The sequence below is a fragment of the Pinus tabuliformis genome, chromosome Q, assembly GCF_031772625.1.
Source record: "Pinus tabuliformis cultivar Carrire ecotype Pingquan chromosome Q, CPIR1, whole genome shotgun sequence".
Taxonomy (NCBI): domain Eukaryota; kingdom Viridiplantae; phylum Streptophyta; class Pinopsida; order Pinales; family Pinaceae; genus Pinus; species Pinus tabuliformis.
The window spans coordinates 1,155,082,410-1,155,107,785 of NC_142296.1; the positions used below are offsets into that span (position 1 = coordinate 1,155,082,410).

At 39.4% G+C, this 25,376-nt stretch overlaps 1 protein-coding gene across 1 annotated transcript in view; it reads right to left on the bottom strand.

Annotated features, from left to right (window-relative positions):
- LOC149223743 (sister chromatid cohesion protein PDS5 homolog A-like) overlaps positions 1 to 25,376 on the bottom strand; it is a 167,808-nt gene that overhangs the window by 66,862 nt on the left and 75,570 nt on the right. The window contains exon 28 of the mRNA XM_089387984.1: positions 9,806 to 9,949. Coding sequence (XP_089244110.1) covers positions 9,806 to 9,949 — 144 coding nt within the window. The remainder of the gene's footprint in view (positions 1 to 9,805; positions 9,950 to 25,376) is intronic.

A 25,376-nucleotide genomic window follows, 5' to 3' on the forward strand; every position in this document is an offset into this window, starting at 1 on the left:
TGAAGCTCAGATGATTTCAAATAATTAAGGTTTTGAGCCTTAATGTTAGTTTCATTTTCTTTCCTTATTCATGGTTGTAGTGCTTGAATGAGACAAGCACATTAAGAGGATTGAGCTTGTCTTTTAGGAGGTCTTTTCTAGACACTTGATTGACTCATATGTATTTTGCAAATTCTCAAGAAGAGCTCTCCATACATGACATTAACTCTTTCACTCAATAATAAATCCTAAGGCTCTCAATGGGAGCCACTAACAAATAAACTTCTTTCTCATGAAACCCATGTAGCAAGGCATATAAAAATAATTGTATTTCTTTCATTTCATTTTTTACAAATGTCATGTCATTATGACGACCAAACCTAGTTACACTCTCTTCAAATCTACATCTTAAATAGGGAGGTATTCATAATGGTACTTGGTCATTCTCAATCTGAAGAACTTATCATAAGAAAAATTGGATTGGTAATCCCATTTGTATATCATCATATCAACCAACATTGTAATAGTGCAAGGCCTTGACTAACAACTCCATCACTCCACGAGACCATGATCTACAATGTTGGCGAGACCAATGATTGTATACACCTTCATAATTGTCTCTCAAGGTACATACCCACCCAAGTGTTCACTGAGTATAACCTTCTAGGACTATTCTTATCTTGGGTTCCCATCCCTCAAATAATATCAATCTTCTTGCCTACTCTTACCTTGGATTCCATACACATCCTCAAAGAGCATCGGATGCCAGATGATTACCCAATCCTCCATTATTTCTTCCCAAATGAAGACAAGAATGTTGTGTCTATCTCTCCCTCTCAAGTAGGGAAGATACATCCATCATGTGTCTACATTTCTCTTCATGGACTTCACTAAAACTTACAGCTATTATTCCTGGTCTAGTGCATAACACATGAAATATTAAAACACAAATGCCACTCCTTTTTAATCAAGGGTGACCCAATCCAGGCTCCCTCTTTATCAGGGACCTGTCATAGCTCCCTCTTAACAAGAAAATCTCATTTTTCAACAACAGCTTCTTCTTCGTGTATCCTTCAGTTTCTTGTTCAACTTATTTCCTTGATGTCATGAAATTTAGTTGAGCTTCCTCATTGTAGGGTATCAATCATTAATCACTTTCATTCTTAGTTCGTCATGTCATTCCTCTCGTTATGGAAAGTGGTTTTATTCATACATATATGGAACCTTCTTCATATGACTACTTATTTATCATCATGGTTCTTCCATCCACCACATGAATGCCAGTTGTACTTGTACTTACAACTCTTGTTCGAGTAGCCCTACATGAACACATCTAGATATTATTCAAGAAATTAAAACATAATATTACGTCAAATCATACCTTACGAGATGGATTTTCGTCATGAAATCTTCATGTTGGTATCAACATCATACATACATGTTGGCACATGTCCCAAAGATATTCATTGTTAAGGGTCCTCATCTTTTCCATCAGAGTCTTCATATCTTTCCAAGATATTTCATAGTCAAGTCTTCTTGGTATTTTGGATGTTGATCGCCTTCATCATGGTTGCATAACTCATGATCTCTTCCTTCCCCACACATTCCATTCCTAGGAGCTTTCAATCAGAGTTTCTTAATTGTAGTCAACCACCTCATACTTCATATGAGGACACATTATGTTGATTTAATCTTAGTGTAACTTTATGCCTTCCTGCATCCTTTCAGAGGAGGAGATCCTTTTTCCCTTGATCATGCTTCTCAAGATAGAAGTAATGATCCATGTTACCTGCAAGCATATGACATGCCATTACAATATTAAATACAAATATATATACCTCACTTTACCTTTAGGTCATCTAGGCTTCTTCCAGCAACTTCCTTGATTCAAAAGTCTTCAATCCATTGATCTGCTTCATTTCTCATGTCATCGCACCATTATTCAATGAATTCCATAAGTTGGAGTTCCTGATGAAACACTTGCTTCTTCTCTATATTGGTGAACCCTCCGATGAGGATTCCATCAGAGAATCTTGAGGCTTTTTCATATCCCCATCTGGCAAATGTTCTCCCTTTTGTATGATGAGCCTTGTCTTGGATGACTTATTCCTTTCCTGTAATATCTAATGAGGTTCCTAAGAGCTATATCTTTCATGTTTGACTGCCATGGATTTTTTCCTTCATGAATCCCATGGTGATGTTCTGAGCTCTTATTTCTAATGTTTCCATGATGCCACAATGAATCTAATTATCATGGTCATATCTATAATAAAAGTTTATGGTAGGACCCTTTTTTGAGGGATATCATTTCAATCATAGTAGAGATCTATTACTCCCCCTTTTCTTCAACTTCCTCCATCTATCTAGTGATATGAGCTTCCATAATATTTCCATAATATTATCTATACTATTCTATCTTGTTTGAGAACCAAACTTTTCTTTCCTTTCTGCACATGTTTGAGTCCTTTATCCTTCAATACTCTTGTCATCAACTTGTCTTTCTCTATCTAGCATAGATACCACAAATTGTTGAATGAGGTAACCTTCTTGCTCATGGACATTTGTTATCTTGCCTATCACTTAGAACAATGATGATTATCTTCATCTCCCAATTGAGATCTTATGAATATATTCCTGCATTCTTTTATAACTTCAATCAGGTCTAACTGATATGACCTTCTTTACTGTATTTCAGAGAGTATATATTCTAGCATTTCATATCTCTCTTTTATTCCATCTCTCCTGCTACATAGGGATGAGAGGACCTAGGACTGATTTGATATGACCTCTTCTAGGAAATATATCTATCCTCCTTTATTATGAAAGGAATCTTGATGACCCAACCAATTTATATATCTCTTTGCAAACGCGAATTTATTTAACCAAACTTGACTATAAAATTAAAGATACTTACTTGAGATGTGAAGATAAAATCTTCACCTTGATCATGTTGGAATTGGTTGAAGTAGATGCATTAGAGCTTCCTCTTGAATGATCTTCTTTCAAATGATAAATCATTTCCTCAATAGAAAAGGTTTCTCCTTTTGATGAGGATGATTTGTTGCTTCCTCGTATGATCTTCTTCTAGGGCAAGGAGATGATCCTTGCTTGTTTTTAGAACCTTGAAGATGACAATTCCTTCTTGCCTTCAATATGATTTTCCTTCTTTTGTAGTGTAGATCAAGACTTCTTCTACGATTTCAACCTATTCCAAGATGATGTGATCTTCATTTTTGAGGTCCTTTGAGCTATCTTTCCTTATAGACAACGTGATGAGGGTCTTGGTGGCCTTTTGATGATGACTTTGGAGACAAAATCTCTTGTTGTTGTAGACTGTTGTTATGGACTAATTTTTGTATATCTTGTTTCTTCTTAGTTCATCAAATAGCTACCAATCAAAAGAGACAAAAACACAAGATATTGGCTTTCTGCCAGGGCCAATACCTCTCGCTCTTTGAGAGAAAAACCCACACAAAATTCTTCTTATAGAGATTCCAATTGAAGAATACCAAGACCATGACCCTTAACCTATTTAGCCACTCCAAGACCAAAAAACCAATCCTCTTCTTTCTCACTGCTGAGATCATCATCATTGCTGCACCATTGAGGCCATCACTATTGCAACACTAATATCTTCATTACTGCTGCAACACCATTATTGCACCTTAATCGAGGTCTTCATCATAACAACTAAATAATTGTTATTGAACCATTGTTGTACCTTCACCTAGATCATTGTTGCACTCTCACTGAGATCATCACCATGTCAATGAGGTCTCCATACTGATCAATATCTTCATCATGACCATGATATCATGTCTTCATCAATGCATCATGACCTTTTATTCATTAGGATTATAACCGAGATTATGGTTTCGATTATGTTGATATCATGACTGTGCCTAGTGATGAGCCCCAAAAATGGATAATTATATGGGCTCATTCAACCTCCTAATTTGACTTAATCCAACATTCTTATTAGTTTATTGCATGTTTTTTATTATATTTATGCTAATAGAGTGAATTGGGTTAGTCATTATGCCAACAAGTCTAATCGGTGCTTTGTGCATATTTTTAGTCAATTTTGAGACAAAATCAAAGGTTTTAATGAGCACTTGGTAGCCAAATTCGTGGAAGAACAAGGAGAGGATTTGTAGGAAGGTGTTCCCTTCATTTATGGGCCCTTACCTTGAATTCTCCACCATCAACTCAGAGTTCAAGGGCCAACAGATCGATTATCACAAGGGCAGCCGAGCAAGTGCTAGTAAAAGTGTTGTTAACTACAAGTTTTGGCAGCTGAGTTCCTAAAGTTTAGGAGGGCTGTTGGGGTCCTCAATTTGTATAAATAAGAGGGCTTAGGGCCTCATTTCATTTAGTCACTTTTTAGGTAGAAGTTAGCTAGTTTGTAGTTCGATTTTAGTCATTTTTTAGGCAGTACGTTAGCTCTGCATTTCAGCACATTTTCAAGTTTTCCTTGTGGACAGTTTTTGGAATGTAACTATTCTTTTGATCAATAAAGATGAATCCAGCTTTGAACCAGCTCTAAATCTCTCTTAGGAGGCTGTAGCTCTTGGGGTTGGGCCCATCTCAAGTGCCTAGTACCTCCTTTGTTTATCTTTATGTGATTTTGTTGCATTCTTAGAATAAAATATGCTATTTAGATTTAAATCTTGCTTTGTTATTTAGATTGCTTTTGGATGATTAAAAAGGCTTTTTATGTTCAGATTTAGTTGATAGGTTAATAACAGGTAAGATATTCAAAAAAGGGCTATCAAACACCTCTGGTTTCACCTCTCCCTCCATGGGATCAGGAGCTGGGATCAAGGTGACCTTGCTGCCCACAAAAACATTGACTTTTCTTTGCCATGCAATCACTAGTGTTTGATTTTCATTTGTAGAAGTTGGTTACATGTTCAGATTTTTGCTTGCTTAGTTGCATAAGTTAGTATACATTGTTTCATTGCATTTCAAACTCATGTTCATTCTCTTTACTATCAGCTAGATCAGATTCGGTCAACTTAACTAGGTCTTTGATTTTACAAGTCTTCGTTGGTTCAGTTGGAAAAACAAATTTCAGAGCACCTGTACCACTTCTCTACCTGCCCATACTCCATCAAACCCATCTACTCCATCCCTCAACTTAGCTTCTTGCCTTACGTTTGCCATTTGCTCACATAACCCTAGTTTTTTTGCATCATTGCTTCAGTCCTCCTTGAACAAATCCAACCATCTACATCTTTCCTCAACTCCATCCACCATGTCCTGGACGACCTCCAACCCTTATCCTACCTCCATACCCACTCCTTCATCTTTCTTCCTCCATCCATCCTCCAAAATCCCATTTCTGAACATCCTGTAGAAAATTACAGAACATCCTGTAGAAATCCCAGAACATCCTGTAGAACCCCTCCAGACTTCTTGTAGAAGCTCACGAATGAGGTTTCTTGCTAGCCAAACTCTGTGAAACTCTTTGGAAGGGTGTTAGGGATACCTTAGGCCCTCTCTGAACCTTCCTGACCTCCTCCAAGCATTTCCTCTCGCCAATCCACCTCTACACAGTAAAAAACAGTTAAATCGCATGCATGATAATTCTATCAACTCATTCAAAAATACAAAAATATGTTTTCTTGAGATAGTGATAACTTAGACACATGAATTTTACCTTCCTAGAAGTCAATAGCATCTCTTTCAGTAGCTTGCATCCTCTTTTTCGCATCAGTAGGGCTAGCTGGTAAAATTAAGGTTTGCTAGGGTTTGCATTTCCTTTCAGGTTTTCAGTTTCTGTCTACAAGTAGATTAGCTTCCTTTGAGTTAGCTTTCATCCATCAGTCAAAAAGCTTCTTCTCAGAGCTCATAGAAGTTGGCTTAAGCTCCTAGCGGACTTGTGCCAGCTGACCAAGTGACAGCTGCGATTAGAGCTAGTACTTGTGCATACAGCACCGTCGCTTCCAAGTTTGTTACAAACCACCGGGTTGACAAAATTAAAGAAGGGAGTTCCAGGAGTTGCAGCATTATTGCTACAATACTGGTGCTCACCAATTTTTTTGGCGCTGTTTCCAGGGAAGTGTTAGAGTATTGGTGATTGCTGCTTTTCTTCTATTTTCCACTACAACCTTCTGCTAAGTAGTTTATTTCATTTCATTTCCACAAAAGTAGAGTAGATATTTCCTGTTTTCATAGATTAGCATTTCAATTCCGCAATTTCAATTTTGCAAGCGTAGATTAGCATTTCAATTCTGCAAGCGTAGACTAGCATTTCATTCTTGCAATTTCATTTGAGCAAAATAGATTAGTCCTTTCCTGCTTTCATTTCAATTCCGCATTTTCATTTCAACAAGATAGTTAGTTGCAGTTCAATCTATTTTAGCTTTTGCAGGTACAAGCAAAAAAAAGAAACAAAAATCAACCAAAAAGATTTAATTTCATGCCTGGTAGGAGTAGAGATAAGTCAGAAAAATGTTTGCACAACACCCCCACTGCTTCACACAGCCAACCTTCTCTCCTCTTCGATCGCTGTGATTAAAGAACCCTTAGGTGGACTACAAGACATATTTGAAGAACCTCAAGGGAAGAAGAAGAAGAAAACATTCCTCTGGAGCAAATGGCTGCAAACAGAAATGTTGGGAGTAGTACCTTATCCAAAAACGAATTTTCAAGTCAGATGGAAGATTTCAAGAGCGAGATGAGGCCATTTCTGGCCATGCAACTGGATACCTTGTAGATCCAAAGGAAGCAAGAGGAAGCCAAGAGGGCTTTGGTCATCTTTTGTCCTAGGTGCACTAGAAAGCATCCTAGGAACGAATGTCCAATGCACTCCCTAGAAGTGTGTTTCGTCTATGAAGGATAGCATCCTACGAATCAGTGCCCTTCCTTGCCTGGACTTAAAGCTGCATATCAGAGGGCCAAAGGAGTCACTGAAACACTCTATTTCATGAACCAAAGGAGGTCACATGGACCTAGAACTTACTAGGAGGGAATGCAAGAGAGAACCCAGACCTATTATAACCCTTATCAAGCCACTTCCATGCCTTCTTGGGGTCCCCCTACTCATCCTTCCTAATCTACAGCTCCTCCTTGGTCATATCCTCCTCAATATTATGCCCAACTAGCTTCTCATTCATTTCACTCTTATGCTCAGCCACAGCCTCAGTGGAATGCACCTCATCAGGGGTGGAGGCCCCAGTACAACTCTCATCCTGCTCATTTGCCTCCACCACCTTCCCAACCACAACCCCATCCACATCCATCTCAAATATACGCCCCCACTCAGCTACCCATATCACCATTTCCAAACCTGTCCATTGGAGTATCTCAACACAATTGCAATGCTGAGACACAACATCTCCAAATGACTCCTCTTGAGCTCAATGATCTTCACCATAGCTTAGGAAGAGTGTTGCAAAGTAGAGATTATATTGACAACATTGAAGGACCAAAGGAAAAATAAGATTCAAAAGAGGAGATCAAAGCACCATGGGCTGCACTTGATGAAGAGAAAACATCAAAAGCAGAAATCAAGAAAGTTCCCTCATGGTTACCATCAAACCCTCCATGTAGTCAAGAGAAAAATCAACACAAAGAGGAAGATGTGAAGGTCACGATAGAAGAAGATATGGAGAATGATCCAGATCAGCAAAAGGACCAAGGATATCAAAGCTATATTGAGACATGGTTCCAGATGATCACTAAGTTGCAGCAGTACTCTCTTCTTTAGCTATGTTTGATCCCTTCAAAGTCAAATCATTTGGTCTCTAAAATCCAGATAGCTGTCAAAGCATGCATTTCAAGCCTCCACATCATCTTGTCTCTAATCTCGATGTGCACATGTCTCCATTGGAAGTATTCTTATACTTCAAAAGAATTTTGTTTTTCAGGTAGGGTAGGGTAGAAAAAAAGAGAAAAAAGAAAAAAGAAAAAAAGAAAAAAATGAAAAAATGGAAATAAGAGGAAAAATCTATGGTGAAAACCTCTTCAGAGGCGCCTTAGATTGGCTCATTGATTGAAAACCTCCATGAGGCGGTCAATGGGTTGAAAAAAGAAGAAAAAAGAGAAAAGAAAAAGAGAATAAGATCCATGGGTGAAAAACTCCCTTAGAGGCGCCCAAGGCAGGCAATTAGAGTGAAAACCTCCATGAGGTGCCCTAGTTGTTTTCAAAGGAAAAAAGAAAAAAGAAAAAAGAAAGCAGGACTAATCTCTGTGAAAAATTGTGGGTTGCAGTGAATACTTTGCAGGAAAAGAGGGGCGTGCAAAACGAGGACAGGAGTCCATACCAGGCTCCAGGACATCCCTTTAGACACTCCCTCCATGGCCACTCACTTCTCCTAGGATTTGGTCACATTTAGTCAGGATTTGGCTTTCTACAGGAAGTTCTAGGCTTTTCTACAAGAAGTTCCCGGCGTTTCTACAAGAAGTTCTGAAACATCATGTAGAACCTTCAGACGAACCAAATTCAATTTTAAAAGGGAATCTGATGGTTGGAATCTGTTGGTTAGGCATGCAAGCACTCCTATTTCCATCCCTCACCTTTCTCCATCATTTTTTCCATCTCATTGTGCTTCTTTCCTCAAAACTGTGTATTCTACAGGAAGTTCCTGTAGAAATTACAAGATTTCTACAGGAAGCTAGAAATGGATTTGAAAAAAGGTATTTTGGCAAACATGATAGCCTTCTCAAGGGTTCAGAAGTCCTCCTTCAATGTTCAAACTCCTCCTCCATCATCTCCATGCATGCATCACAGCCCAAGCTCAGTTTTTCTTTCTATGCAAAAACTTGCAGAATGCTTTGAAGAAAAAATACATAGAACAGAATTTGTTTTTTCCCTAGCTTGAACACCGTGCGTCCATTTGCAAAACTGTTATAGGGGGAATTGAATAGGGACGATGGCAACATGCCGGAGCAATTTCATCCAATTCCAGTGCACGGTTTCCAAGAAATCAACCTCCATCACCTTCAACCATTTTTGTATTTTCTCCATATCCGTGCATCCGTTTCAAAACCTGTTTCATGGGGAGATGCATATGGGTGATAGTAGACTACCCAAGCAGTTTCAGCCAATTCCAATGCACAGTTTCCGAGAAATTGATCTCTATAATCTTCAACCATTTTCCATTTTTCTCGAAATCTGTGTATCCATTGATTGTAATTTTGCTATGGGAGGTGCATAATGATGATAGGAACATTCCTAGAAAGTTTCAGATCGATCCGGTCTATCGTTCGGGAGCAATGGTGAAAACAAGTTTCTGTCCTGTGGAAAATCAACATCAGCAACTTGAGGGTGCAGGTCTGAACATGGAAGCTAGTTCCTGCAGTGTGGATCCAACCAGGGGATACCTGCACAAGCAAACAGCCATGAATCAGTAGCCAAGCCATCATGCAACCACCGCAAAAAATGCATGCAGCAGCAAAAACCACCTCACATCAACCATTCGACTTCCAGGTACGTGACTAAACTCATTCCTCTGATTTCATGAATGTAATTTGAAAACTGCATGAGTAATGAGATGGTTGTGATTAAAAAATTGGTGGCCAGCTAACTGGCCACCCTCATCCAGTTCTCTAGCGCTCAGGAAAAAATCACGCAGCATACGTGTATAGTCATTCACGTGAAATTTGAAAAACACAGGTAGTGGTAGATGTGTTGAACTCCAGCGCACAGGACATCAAATAATTAACAGATAGAAGATAACATACAGTTCATAACATCATTGCAGTTCGAATAAAGACAACACACATTTTTCCACCTCATCCCCTCGCCACGAATTGCACCATAATTCAAAATGCTCGGCTGGAGACTCACGTTAACTGTTGTTCATTTACACTTGCAAACCTTTTCGGCTGAAGTACGCATCCTCTGCCTCTGAATTCTGTTAAACCGACGTCCTTCGCCAAGTTTTTCAGCCTGTTCAAAATTCTCCTGCATACCAAGATCGTTCAGAGGTGCAGAGACATCGTACAAAAGCCGGCCAGCGTTCTACAGGAAGACATTCTACAGGAAAGTATAGCAAAGCCTTCCAGAGTAGAAAAGCCTAGATTTTTCTTCGACAAATTGGGAGTCCCGAAAGAGGTAGGCTCGAAAAACACCATTCTCATGCATGATATTTCGAAAGGCGGTGAATTAAACTATCTGGAGTAGGAGAATTAGAAGCAAATCTGCCTGTGGGTCAAGAATAGTAGTTCGCCTGTGTGATACACGGAGTTTTTCCAGTTGGTTCTGCGTCACATTCTCCTCCACGGTTCCTGTTAACAAATTCTTCCTATAAGACACGATAAACCACTGTAAGGGCTAACCTGTGCATAAAAAATGTGACTTTTATGTGGTTGGGGATAAAAATCAAGCTCTGCACTCTGTCTGTGAGAGCCTAATTCCCTTTTGACAGTCGAGTTTTGGGCAGCAACAACATTCTAACCAGGGATTTGGTGCAAAGTGAAATATAAACACCTGAGGGATATTGTCTTCCAAGTTCTGGGGAGGAAACCATACACAGAATTCCCCTTCTGATCAGAGCACAAGCCAAAATAGAGCATTTTCATCATGCCAGGAGGGTTTATCAAAAAGGAACCCTCAGATTCCAGGAAATTGCGGGAAACCTAGGACAAACCACCACAGAGAGAACAAGAAAAGAAATGAGGAAAAGCCCAAGCTGCTGAGCCCAAAACTGTAGGGGGAATAAAGGCACAAACGCCAAGGGAGAAATGGTTGCAAATCAGGGCAGAAAGGACTGAAAAAGTCCAAGCAAGTGAGGGCACATCCAAGGAAACCACAACAAAATTGAAGGAGAAGACACCCCCAGCCAAGTAGGCCAAAACAGTGAAAATTGTTTCTACAGGAAGCCTGAAAACTGCTTCTACAGGAAGACAGGAAACAGTCAGCACAGGACTTTCTATAGGAAGTCAGAAGACAGAGCAACAGAGGGAAAAATCACCAGAAATTTTAGCTAGGGAGGCAGCAGCTGTGCTAGCCACCCTAAGCACATCTCCCAAGAAGAAGGGGAAGCAAAAGAGGGAGCCTCCCCTGTATTTTAAGGCAAGAAGGAGCATGCGGATAAAAACTGGCAGACCCCAGCCACCTTCAAAAGAACCAATCACGATTTTAGACACCCCAGCTACACAAAAGGAGAGGTCTCCCTCAAAGGCATCCATCACCTATGAACGGGGACACCTGAAGACATCCACGCAGATAGAAAGAATGAAAATGTTGGACACAAAGGCCTCTCTATAGGATGCTGAGACAGTTCTACAGGAAGCTGAGAATTCTCTAGGAAAAGGAGCACAGGTAGTGGGAAGAAGCAGAGAGAAAAGCATAGCTTCATGAGCGAGAAGAGGACATCACTTCAGAAGCTTGGCATGACAAGGAGGCCACCAAGGCCATCAAAGATGAGGAGATATATTAGTTTCTCAGAGGATGAGCAACACTTTCAGTAGGGGTGTGCTGATGAGCCCCAAAAATGGATAATTATATGGGCTCATTCAACCTCCTAATTCGACTTAATCCACCATTCTCATTAGTTTATTGCATGTTTTTTATTATATTTATGCCAATAGAGTGAATTGGGTTAGTCATTATGCCAACAAGTCTAATGGGTGCTTTGTGCAGATTTTTAGTCAATTTTGAGACAAAATCAAAGGTTTTAATGAGCACTTGGCAGCCAAATTCGTGGAAGAACAAGGGAGAGGATTTGTAGGATGGTGTCCCCTTCATTTATGGGCCCTTAACTCGAATTCTCCATCATCATCTTAGAGTTCAAGGGCCACTGAATCGATTATCACAAGGGCAGCCGAGCAAGTGCTAGTAAAATTGCTGTTAACTACAAGTTTTGGTAGCCGAGTTCATAAAGTTTAGGAGGGCTGTTGGGGTCCTCAATTTGTATAAATAAGAGGGCTTAGGGCCTCATTTCAGTTAGTCACTTTGTAGGCAGAAGTTAGCTAGTTTGTAGTTCAATTTTAGTCATTTTTTAGGCAGTAGGTTAGCTCTACATTTCAACACATTTTCAAGTTTTCCTTGTGGACAGTTTTTGGAATGTAACTATTCTTTTGATCAATAAAGATGAATATAGCTTTGCACCAGCTATAAATATCTCTTAGGAGGCTGTATCTCTTGGGGTTGGGCCCATGTCAAGTTCCCAGTACCTCCTTTGTTTATCTTTATGTGTTTTTGCTGCATTCTTAGAATAAAATCTGCTATTTAGATTTAAATCTTTCTTTGTTATTTAGATTGCTTTTGGATGATTAAAAAGGCTTTTTATGTTCAGATTTAGTTTATAGGTTAATAAAAAGGAATATATTCAAAAAATGGCCATCAAACACCTCTGATTTCACCTCTCCCTCAGTGGGATTAGGAGCTGGGATCAAGGTGACCTTGCTGCCCACAAAAACACTGACTTTGCTTTGCCATGCAATCACTAGTGTTTAATTTTCATTTGTAGAAGTTGGCTACATGTTAAGATTTTTGTTTGCTTAGTTTCATAAGTTAGTATACATGGTTTCATTGCAGTTCAATCTCCTGTTCATTCTCTTTATTGTCAGCAAGATCAGATTAGGTCAACGTAACTAGGTCTTTGATTTTACAAGTCTTTGTTGGTTCAGTTGGAAAAACAACTTGCAGAGCACCTGTACCACTTCTCTACCTACCCTTACTCCATCAAACCCATCTACTCCATCCCTCAACTCAGCTTCTTGCCTTACGTTTGCCATTTGCTCACATAACCCTAGTTTTTTTGCATCATTGCTTCAGTCCTCCTTGAACAAATCCAACCATCTACATCTTTCCTTAACTCCATCCACCAAGTCCTGGACCACCTCCAACACTTATCCTACCTCCATACACACTCCTTCATCTTTATTCCTCCATCCATCCTCCAAAATCCCATTTCTGAACATCCTGTAGAAAATTACAGATCATCCTGTAGAAATCCTATAACATCCTGTGGAACCCCTGCAGACTTCTTGTAGAAGCTCACGAATGAGGTTTCTTGCTAGCCAAACTCTGTGAAACTCTTTGGAAGGGTGTTAGGGACACCTTAGGCCCTATCTAAACCTTCTCGACCTCCTCCAAGCATTTCCTCTCGCCAATCCAACTCTGCACAGTAAAAAACAGTTAAATCGCATGCATGATAATTCTGACAACTCATTCAAAAATAAAAAAAGATGTTTTCTGCAAATAGTGATAACTTAGACACATGAATTTTACCTTCCTAGAAGTCAAAAGCATCTCTTTCAGTAGCTTGCTTCCTCTTTTTCGCATTAGTAGGGCTAGCTGGTAAAATTAGGGTTTGCTAGGGTTTGCATTTCCTTTCAACTTTTCAGTTTCTTTCTGCAAGTAGATTAGCTTCTTTTGAGTTAGCTTTCATCCATCAGTTAAAAAGCTCCTTCTTAGATCTCATAAAAGTTGGCTTAAGCTCCTAGCGGACTTGTGCTATCTGACCAAGTGACAGCTGCGGCAAGAGCTAGTACTTGTGCATACAACACCGTCGCTTCCAAGTTTGTTACGAACTACCGGGTTGATAAAATTAAAGAAGGGAGTTCCAAGAGTTGCAGCATTGTTGCTGCAATACTGGTGCTCACCACCTAGTATGCTGAGAGCTTCATACTGTGGGATCATTGGAATCCTTCTCATCATAATTATACTAAGAATTTGATTGTATCTAGAGAGTAGGTCGACATAGAGAGTATCACTTCAAGACCTTGTCCTTCAAAAATATTCCGAGACTATAATGCTTCTTCAATGATGATCGAGACCCAAGAGGAGGTTGGGACTTCATTTCTATGACACTTATCCGAAAATAGGGAGATCTGAGTTCTTTGAATTGTGGACAGGCTTCAGAAACTTCTTCACTATAACCACTGAAATATCTTATGTGACTGCGTTCTAAAACTTCATAGAGATCTAAGTTTTTCAATCCTTTTGGATAAACCCTAGCTGGGTATATATAGTGGTTTGCCCTCCATATTTAGCCGACCTAACAAAGTGAACCGATGTGCCTCTTTTTTCTATCCAACATGAATTATTTAGCTATTTAATTCATTTTTGCATACTAACACTAAGAGGATTGTTCTTATATTTTAGGAGGGCTTTTCTAAACACTAGGTTGACTCATATATATTTTACAAATTCTCAAGAAGAGCTCTCCATACATGACATTGACTTTTTGAATCAATAATAAATCCTAAGGCTCTCAACGGAAGCCACTAACAAATAAACTTATTTCTCATGAAACCCATGTAGCAAGGCATACAAAAAAGAAATTATTTCTTTCATTTCATTGTTTACAAAGATCATGCCATTATGAAGACCGAACTTAGTTACACTTTCTTCAACATAATATAGTTAGGGGAAAGTTTCAAGAATGATCAGTTCCTTGAATATTAAGTGAAAATGACACTCAATAAAACACAACCCCAAGACGTTGAAGATGGGCTTCCAAAGATGAAAATAGGGCTTAAGTATTCATGTGAATCGACTGTGGTAATTTCTCCAAACTTGGAGATCCACTAGAGGAGACACACACATATATTATTCCTATTGGTTTTTTGAAACACCTCCTATAATGCAATTCGCAGGAAACCCTATTTGGTCATCTAGGAGAAGGACCAAAATTTTTGGAGAGAGAAAAAGAAAGGTAAGGAGAAGGTGACGACCAATTTTAATTAGATCAACACCTAATCCTTCGACTGTGGAGTCTGTGATGAGTAAATTTTTTTGCCAAAATAGTTATTAAGGAGGCTAAAAAGCGATGCCCTGACAACCACTCATTAACATTTACCCACCCAATTTCTATGGACTTTCATGGAATAAAAACAAGTTTCAATCCACTAGGAACATTCATCTACTTGTTATTCAATGAGTAAAACGTGAAATTTCAAAATCTAACAATATTTATAATGATATTCAATAAAATTAGGGCACAAAGATCTAGCTCATTGCAGTAATTCACACATTAGACATTATTTCGTGAAAATTTTCAACAAAATAACTTACAAGATAACAAGAGATATATCCAATCATAGATCAAGAAGTAGCTCCAAGAAAGAATGAAATTTTAGATCCAAAATATATTAAAATGCATACACAAATCTCCAATGCACCTCGAAGAAGAAGTGTGAAATTCATACAAGAGTAATGATGATAATCTCTTTCAATGGGAGAGATCTCTATTTATATGTGTCCAATCTAATTCGAATTAGCCTAAGATGACCCTAAATGTTATTTTAATGTGAAAATAACATGTCCTCGGTGAGAAGCCCACCAAGTAGCTCATAAAATGAAGAATAGTCCATCCAAAGTGAAGCCAAAATGACGAAATCATGGTGTAGAAGGGTCATCGGAGGGTCTCGTTGAGTCATCAAGGTTCCATAATGAGAGTGAATGCTCCATGAATGATAAGCAAGGGGTTGGCCCCTTGATTTCCAAGTAAAACATCATGCGTTCTCCAAAGTGGCTCTGGGGCACAAGTAGTGGTTTCATGGGTCTCTTGGTGGAAGATAAGTAAACTGCTCCAAATGAGGGCATGGAAGATGGTTCTTTCCCTTCCATGTATCAAGGATGATAAAAACCTCATCTAGGACTTAGATCAACTTCCCAACCCATGTATATTTCATATAATGTGGGGCAATGAACAAGCTGCTAAAGGTGTCAAGGCATCCCATGGCATGAGATGATGCTATGTCACATGATGGAAACCCATGGATCTCAAAACATCCCCTACAAATGTCAATATGATCCTCTAGGGGCCTTGGGCCCTATTTAAGTTACCCAACTCATGATGAAACCACCTCCTAATCCTACATAAGATCCAATGTGTCTCCTCACCTTTATATACAATCATTTGTTAGTGAATCTGAGTGAATCAAGCTTGTTAGAGAAAGGTACAAATGAGACTTCTTAATTGGTTTCCATTCCAAATTTGGGGTTTTTAGCATGTAATATTGTTAAACCCCTAGGTAGGAGTGGTTAATAAACAACCCTATTAGGTTTTCCTAGCCCCTAAAGGTAACGACATGTCCAAGGTACATTCTTTAAGTGGTAGGTATCATGTGAATAATGATGAGGTGGATTTGGACACAAGGGTCTCAAGGCCAAATGCCATGGGCTCAAGGGTGGTAATGATGAGGAATTCCCACATATTTGGGTGTGTAAATGTAGGAGGGATCAATCATGGTACATGAGTTACCCCAACCTTTATCTTTCCACCCTTCTTCATTTTCCTTTTTCCTCTTATTGATTTCTCTTTTATTTATACTTCTTAGGGATCTAGGGGATGAGAGCATGCTATGTTTGATATAAGCAATGATTACCCCCTTAATGTGGGTTAGTTCATCCCCCATTAGGAGATGGGATATGCATGGGTTCCTTGATGTCACGACCCCATTTTGTGGTTTCCTTAAGAGCACTCTAGGCAACGTGCAACACCAACAAGATTTTGTATCAATGTGCTCAACTACTCACTCCCAAACTACAGCTAACTTATTAACACTTAACACTTAGTCAATTATTCTATTTAAATATTTTTATTCAATTATTTCATTAATAGTTCACACACATCTCTAATATCATAACTTCTACATAAACAATGGAAACAAAACTTCAACAAATACAAGTGCAACAGGAGGGGGAAACTCCTAATAACAACTTCATCCCCATTTTTTCATTAACTTCAAATTCATTAAATTTTTTTATAAAGGGTCAACCATGGATAAAAATATGTGTTTCCCAAGTTTCTTCAAATCTACAAAATGTGGCAGTCCTTGGCCTAGCCTAATGCACTTGCCAAAATGCCCGGTTCCACAACTAAAGGCATGTCTAACCTAAGGTTGGCACCTTGCCTAATAGAAACCCAAAAAACTAGTGATCCAAGTGGATGTTGGTGGCCACCCACCTATCTCACTTGGACCCCCAAAATCATCTCTTTTAGTTTTTCAGTTTCCATAATTGTAGCACAATTTACTATTTTTAGCATTTTTTTGGGTCATGAATTTCCGGAGGCGTTTTGAGGCCCTAAACGAATTTTTCTGGGAAATCTGGGAGCAACCATAGTCCATCCCAAAGTTGTAGTGCTTGGATAGATCTTTCTAACGAGCTATTGTATGCATCAGACGGAGATCGTATGCCAATGTTACGACCCTAGGAAGTTGATGTACCAACTTACCCAAAACGGGGCCCACAATTTGGCGTGTCATCTTCAAGGTTAGGTTTTTGGATGTTAAGGGTTTTCCATTGTTTCTCAACAATAAATAGGCCTTCGAGCCTCATTGTAACACAGTTCAGAGGCATGTAGCCACCACATCTCTTCTCAGAGATAAGCTACCATCGCCCTAGCTGGTTTATTTCCATTCTTGTTTGTAAGCATATTTCAGTATTTTACATTAATGAAATGAAGTATTATTTCCACTGCATCTCTATGTTTACGATTATCTCTATAATTTCTCACGTTCTCGTTTAAATCTAGATCAATTAGTGCCCCAACTGACTCAAAAAATAAACCCTTAGAATCTACCAAAAACTAGGCCCGCTTAGTCGAGCTCCACGTATTTTCTGCGACATGCCTTAGCTATGTTTTTTGTTTTTGTGATGTTTGTTTTTGTCTGCAGTTCTACGTCTTGTTGTGTGAAATCACATCTTGGAATTTTTTTGGATGCCTCCCATCTTCTTTCAATCACCCTTTAATTATATGCATTCATGCCCATGTACTTAATTTGGGTTGACACCGCTTGAAGTGTTGGGCAAACCTAAGTTTGGTTGTGTGAGTGCCCTTGCTGTTTGGGAGAGCCAATGTGCCCAACAAGCAAGGCCCACATGGGTGCCCGAGAACCCCTTCATTGTGTGGGTGTCCTAGGGAATGGACACTTGTTTTTCTTGCACCTCACACAAATTTTCCACCCTTTACTTCCTTCCATAACACATTGTGCTAACCAACTAGCCCCTGCCCATCATGCCACCTTCACTCACCACTTGGTTCACTCCCTCCGCACATATCACCCGGTCTGCCCATCATACCCAAGCTCACCTACCCATCATCATGTCATGTACGTAAGCTTCCTATGGGAACCTGGGCACCCCACCTACATGTGAGCATGCCCATGGTGCTTGACTTCATCATGTCAACTTGACACCATGCCCTCGAGTCTAATCGGTTGACTCCACCTTTGGTTTTTCACCACTTCAAGTGGGCATGGGCCATCATGGGTGATTTTTTCACCTTAGTTCCATCTCAGGGCCCTAACACTTGATGATGGGAGGGGAACTAAAATGATCCCTAATAACTAGGGTGATGGCCATACTGATAAGGGGTGGATCTCATGTTTGTCTTTTTCCCACGTGCTAATATAGTGTCCCAACCATCTTTTTTATTTTTTAGTATTATTTCATTTCGTATGTGGCATTGATATGCTTTTAATTTATTTTTTCTTAGCTGCATCATCCTTTAAGGAAACGATCTAAGCCTGACCCAGAAATGTGGACAAGGGGAGGGGGGTTACCAAAGCCTTGTGGACCCAGAGAGGGAATATGATGAAATAGAACATGTAATTTGTGGAGGGGAACAAAAAATATGGGATTGCGTTACCAAAGTCAATATTTCCAAAGTAGTTCCCATCTTAATGATACAAGCCAATAAGGTATCTCCCATGGGAATGGGGTTGAGAATTAACCCCCCATTTAACGTAAGGGAACAAGACTATAGTGAAAACCCTTCCTCCTTCCAAGACACCCAATAATCCATACCCAATGTACCCAAGGAAAAACAAGCATAAGCACCCAAAGGCACAATGAATTACATAACTTCATTATTGGATGGCCCTCCTTCAAACATATGCTCTCGACATATGGGTGAGGGGACATATGACTGGCTTAGGGAGTGGAGATCAACTGGAACAATATCGATTACACTAGTGGCTATCAGGGACAGTTGGTTTTCGGCTGAAGACAAATATAGGAAAACATTTCTCCTATGGGGGTCACCACTAGTGATGGGTAACATTTTGATCCAATTGGGACATGATCTCTCTGTGGAGTGCACGATGTTAGGATATTCCGACACATAGGATATAGTTAAGTTCAACTTGGTCTAGTTTAGAGTTAGGTATAGAGTTAGGTAAAGTGTGTTTCTTTACCATTGTACATTTTGTAACTTACAATCCGATGGTCACGATATGTAGTGATCCGACGGTTCACTCTCACCTCGGTATTACCGACACTTGATCCGTGGCTTGACACTCGATTGGTCCATGAGTTGTATTTAAAGCGCATGGAGGGTCATTGTTCGGGTAATCCGTGCATGAGAGAAGCTTATGTAAATTTTCATTCTTTGATTAATAAATTGCCTGTAGTACCCACGTTGGGACAGGCCGTGGACTGTTTCCATCCTTGCACTTTGAGGGTTTTAACCACGTCAAAAATACTGGTGTATTGATTTGAGATCTGGTTGTGAGCGGTGTCCTTTTGGTGTTCTTTCCCTTGCTGCCTCTTTAAAATGGGAAGTCCATCAGATGGATGTTAAATCTGCCTTCTTGCATGGGGAATTGCAGGAAGAAATCTATATGGAACAACCCATTGGCTTCATACAAACAGACTCCACCCTTGTTTGTCGACTTAAGAAATCCCTTTATGGCCTCAAGCAAGCTCCTCGGGCTTGGTATGCCAAAATGGATAGCTTTCTTTTAGAATCTGGCTTTTCTAGGTGTCATTCTGACAATACTGTCTACACCAAGAAAGTGGGCAACTCTCTTATCATCCTTGTTCTTTATGTTGATGATCTTATTCTTACTGGTAGTGATCCCAACCTTATAAACCATGTGAAGTCCAGCCTTAAAAATAAATTTGAAATGACAGACTTAGGACACTTACACTATTTTCTCGGTCTTCAAGTCTTGCAATCCCAGGAGGGTATTTTCCTTTCCCAGTCCAAGTATGCTTGTGATATTCTTCGTCATTTTCACATGGAAGACTGTAAGCCAGCCCCTTCTCCCTTTCAGTCTGGAGTCAAAATTTCAGTCTCTTGTACTTCTCCTGAAGTTGATGCTACCTTATACCGTCAACTTGTCGGAAAACTCTTGTATTTAACCCATACTCGTCCTGATCTTTCCTTTGCTGTTGGCCTTGTTGCTCGTTTTATGCAAAACCCCCATGAAAGTCATTGGAAAGCAGCTAAAAGAATACTTCGTTATGTTCAAGGTACAGTACAGTTTGGGATTCATTACAATGCCAAAGCAGCTCCTCTGTTAGTTGGTTTCACTGATTCTGACTGGGCTGGTGACCCTGATGATCGGAAGTCTACTGCCGGTTATGTCTTCACTCTTGGTTCAGGACCTATTACATGGGCTTGTAAGAAACAGGCTGCCATTTCTCTTTCGTCAGCAGAAGCAGAGTATCGTGGGGCCGTGGAAGCTAGTAAGGAAGCCTTGTGGCTTCGTCAGATCCTATCAGAGTTTGGCTTTGAGCAGCAGCATCCAACCACACTTTGGTGTGATAATCAAAGTGCCATTCAACTAGGCAAAGATCCAGTCCAGCAACAACGCAGCAAACACATTGAACTACACATGCACTTCATCAGAAAGATCATTCATGACCATGTTCTTGAAGTGCAATATTGTCCAACAGATGATCAGGTTGCAGACATCTTCACAAAGGCTCTCACAGAGGCAAAGTTCACTAAACTTCGATATATGCTTGGAGTTCAGGAAGTTGTCACTAAGGGGGGATAGGCTCTAGTGCCTCCTTCCTTCTCCTATTGTGTCATATTTGTAAATCCTTCAATCATATCCCAAGTTGTTCTTAAGGGGGGATGTTAGGATATTCCGACACATAGGATATAGTTAAGTTCAACTTGGTCTAGTTTAGAGTTAGGTATAGAGTTAGGTAAAGTGTGTTTCTTTACCGTTGTACATTTTGTAACTTACAATCTGACGGTCACGATATGTAGTGATCCGACGGTTCACTCTCACCTCGGTATTACCGACACTTGATCCGTGGCTTGACACCCGATTGGTCCATGAGTTCTATTTAAAGCGCATGGAGGGTCATTGTTCGGGTAATCCGTGCATGAGAGAAGCTTATGTAAATTTTCATTCTTTGATTAATAAATTGTCTGTAGTACCCACGTTGGGACAGGCCGTGGACTGTTTCCCTCCTTGCACTTTGAGGGTTTTAACCACGTCAAAAATACCGGTGTATTGATTTGAGATTTGGTTGTGAGCGGTGTCCTTTTGGTGTTCTTTCTGAGGAACTTACCTTGTAAATTCCTACACACGAACCATGTACTCGAATGAGGAGGTCATGAGAACACCAACCATTTTTTGGGACTATAGACCTGTTATCCTCCACACCACAAACAATTGTTGGAAGCATATGTCTTGGGCGTACTTTGATTTCCCATGTTTTCATCAAGTAATTATAAACCATACAAGAAATAAAAATATATTCTAAATGCAAGTCTAATATAAATTAATCTATTCTAGCATGAGAACATGATATATGATGTTAGCTATGCAAAAATAAAAATGCAATGCATCCTACCCTAACATGCATATTACATTATGAAAATGCTAAGTGTAATCATAGAGCCAATGCAACTGACATATTATAAGATCAATATCATTCTTCGTATACTTATGATCAACGATGAGATAAATCCAAGATAAAATATGGGAAAAATCTATGGAAGATGACTAGAGTGGAAGGCGAGAAAATATGAGATCCATACAACATATAAAGGAGTAATGGATGAAGGGAAGGACAACAATTTGCATAAAAATATCCTTTCTTATAAATAGAGGATTGATGATTGGATCATTGAGCTCATGAACTCCCTATCAAGATCCTTCTTAATAATTTTGTGCTTCATTCTTTCGTTAAACTCATGATGTGAAGGAAAAGAGGGTGGTTGGCATAAAGGATCATAACAAATGAGTTTTTCTTTCTTATGATCCTATTTAGGAGGGGAGAAAGGCTCACCATCCCCATTGATCATGAAAAAAGGATCCACATATGACTCAAATATATATCCAGGATCATAAGGAATGTAGGGAAATATAGGGCCCCTATGGGTAATAGATAGGGTCCCTATCAAAATGATGGTCATCGATCTCCCACTTCCCCTCTCTAATATGCAAGTAATCATTAATGTAAATACTTGAAGGGTCAATGGGGGAACATTCTCCAAGGTTTTCAATTGGGGTTTTATTAGTAGTTTGATCTGTTACACAAAAATATCGTCACCATGATTATTTGCAGTCAGTATGGGTCTATCATCACTTGTATTGTCCTCCTAAGCAAGTCTCAGACCTCAGCTCTTCAAGTCAAGCTTTCAAAATGAGAGAAAGACATTGAAAATCAATAAAACTCTAGTTTCGCAATTTCTCTCACTGTTACTTGCGGTCCTGTACCTTCTGTTTACAAAAACTGTAGACCTGCCCGCTCTATCCCTAAAGGTGTGGGTGTGGACCCCTATGAAAGTAAAAAAGGCACAAGTTTATTCTAAAAAACTCACTTTGGGTTAATTCTAGATGATTCTAGAAGGAATTTTGACGTGGATTTGCCGCTCTTAGGTGGTTCATTCATCCCAAAAGAGAAGGATCTAATCCCTTGATGAGAGGAGCTATCCCTTTGAAGGAGGGCTTTATCTCTTTGAAGGAGGACCTAGAAACTTCCCTCCATTGCACTATAAATTCAGGCATTGGGCTGGTTGCTAGGGAGGTTAGAAGCTGAATATTTTTTAGGGTAAATGCTGGTGAAATTAATACTTCCTAGTTGAGCTTGAGAGGAGAGATCACATACCTTTTTGGCTTCATTGGGAAGAGAGTGAAACTTGTCAAAGTAGAGGAGACTTCTTGTTGGACCCTGGGAGGAGCTTGTACAGCGTCAAGGCACAGGTTGTAAAGTTCTTCTTCTTTTGAATTAATACAATCAAACTCATTTTTCTCAACAAGTATCTCATGTTATTTGTTTCATGAACTCCTTGACGTTCATGTTAAAATATGTTTTATGATATTGGCTTTTCATGTGTTATTTAATTTTTTTGCTTGTTTTTGTTTGCAGATTCGTGACAAAGGAGCTCATTTGGATCGAAGGAGCGAAGGCTTCCACAAACTCACGTTGGACCTAAGGTAGGCCCTAAAACACTTGTTTGCCTTTGTTTATAAAAGCGTAGTTAGAGAAAGATAGTGACTGATTGGTTTGCTTGTCATTAGGTCTTCTTTAGATTCTAGGAAGGTCTATCTTGTCCGCAAGATCAACTTATTCCGTGTGACAAAATGGTGACCATACTAAGGACTTGATTTTTTCCTTGTTTTTACTTTGACCTGAGAAACTATGTTTTTGTTTCTGTTTTTGGCTTGTTGTGTGTAAAATTGGGTAGAGTTTGTAGATCCAGGGTTATTTTTAGTTTTTCATAGCTTTGGGAGAGGACCGCACCCTAGCCTTTTAACATAGCGCGTACTTATCTGCACTTTTGCTCTTAGCACAGAGCAGGACCGTACCTGTGTTAACTGTGGGCCTGCGGACCCTGTCAAAATTTTGAAAAACCTAAGGTTTCCTCTGTTAGTCAACTTAGTTTTTGTTTAGAAGTTATTATCCACTACCCAGACCTGCATATAACTTGTCAGAAGCTTTCCTTAGGTTGATTTCATTAGTGTTAGGGTTTTAGGTGAAATTCCTAGGAGTTTTGCTTGTTGGGCTTGTTTTTCATTTTGGTCTTGTAGTGGCTCTGAGCTTAGAAGTTGTAGGGACCTCAGATCACCTTGGTGTCTACCAGCCTTCTTATGAGTCTGACCATTTATGAAATCTCCCCTTGTTGAGGAATCCGCTTTGTGTTTTCTCTTTACAAAACTTCGAAAAGCTTGTGTTTAAAAGTTTGGATTTTCATTTTTAAAAAGAAAACAAAATTGGTTGTTCTTGACTGATTTGTGATTCTGCATAAATTGGTCCTTAGCTTACATCTAGGTAAGTAAAACATCCTTAAAAAAGACATCTTGTAGTCTTTGACTTCAAATAGGTTTTTATAATTTATAGATCTCAAAGTTAGTCATTTCCATAGTTTTGAGTGTTTTATAAAAAATAAAAAAATCTCTTTTGGAAAAAAGTTTGTTTTTGTAGTGGTTGAGTGCTTTGAAACGAAAAAGGGAAATTTTTGTGAAATAACTAGTTGTATCATTTTGCGTGCATTGGAAAGGACAAAAGGTATTCTTTTAATTTGTTTGTTAAGAAGGATTTGTGCTTATAAAGTATTTGCATTCTCAAACTCTTTCTTAGCTAGAAGTTCGTCGAAGAGAAAAGATTGTTTAAATCATCTTAGGTGCATTTTTAGTGATTTTGAGTCGAGTCCTCATACCATGAGTTTCATCTCAGCACATTTTGACTTAAACAAAAACCAATAAAAAATAACGCTTAAAGTAAAATTCATCTAGCAACATTTTTATTTCTAGGGCTCCGATACACCAACTTAACTTAGGCTAGTGTCTTGGAGTAGGAGACTAATTAACTCTCCAAGACAGTAAAAAAAAACAAGTAGTTGTATCTTGTGGTAGGGAAAAAATCCAATTGTTGCATTTATGCTCTGGGAAAGCTCCTCTTAAAGGAGAAGCACGAGATTGTGTCCAAACTAGTGTGGGAATCAATCCTTCCTCATTGGGAACGACGCCAAATATTCACATATTAAAACGGTAAACCTCGGATTAACCATTATTGAGGAGCCTGGGGTCACTTGTTAGTAAACCTTGGATTATGTCAAGGAGCCTTCAAGGGGATTGAGCTTCCTACTCTACCCTTGCATGCGTATCGGATCATAGACTGTTCCCCTGGTATATTTGTTTCAGTTGGTAACCTTAGTGGCCATATTCTTTAGGACTCTTCCTGATGTGACAGTGGTGGGAAGATCCCACTGTACCTGGAGCAGACGTCGGATAGACTCACTTGGATTTTCTGGGGGTTCTCTTCACTCGAGACGGTTAAGTGGAGGAACTTGTGCCAGTCTATTCTTTAAGCAGGTTGCCGGGCTAACTGTTCCAACCGCCATTTCTATATTGAACTCTGTGACGTTGGATTTCATCACCAACTAGTGTTTTCAGTACGGAAAGTTATTGTTTGTGTGTGTTTGATCTCCTAGATTCTTTAGGCGTGTGATTCAAATTTGTTTGGTTCTTTAGAGGCTTTAGGTGGTTTTCATTGAGATTTTACTTTTTTTGCGTGTGAAGTAGTTAAAAGTTTTTAAGCGTGGCTGAATTATCGAGGAAGTCCCATAGACTTCGGGGCCAACGTCGTGAGTTTTCACCGAGCCAGCTTGAAGGCTTGAAAGTACTCGTAACTCCTAGAGACAGTAGAGTTGGGTCACTTGAAGAAGGAGAGTCTTCTTTGGTGGTACATCCTGATTTTCAAGCATTAGTAGCATATTATAATCCACAGTCAGTGTCTG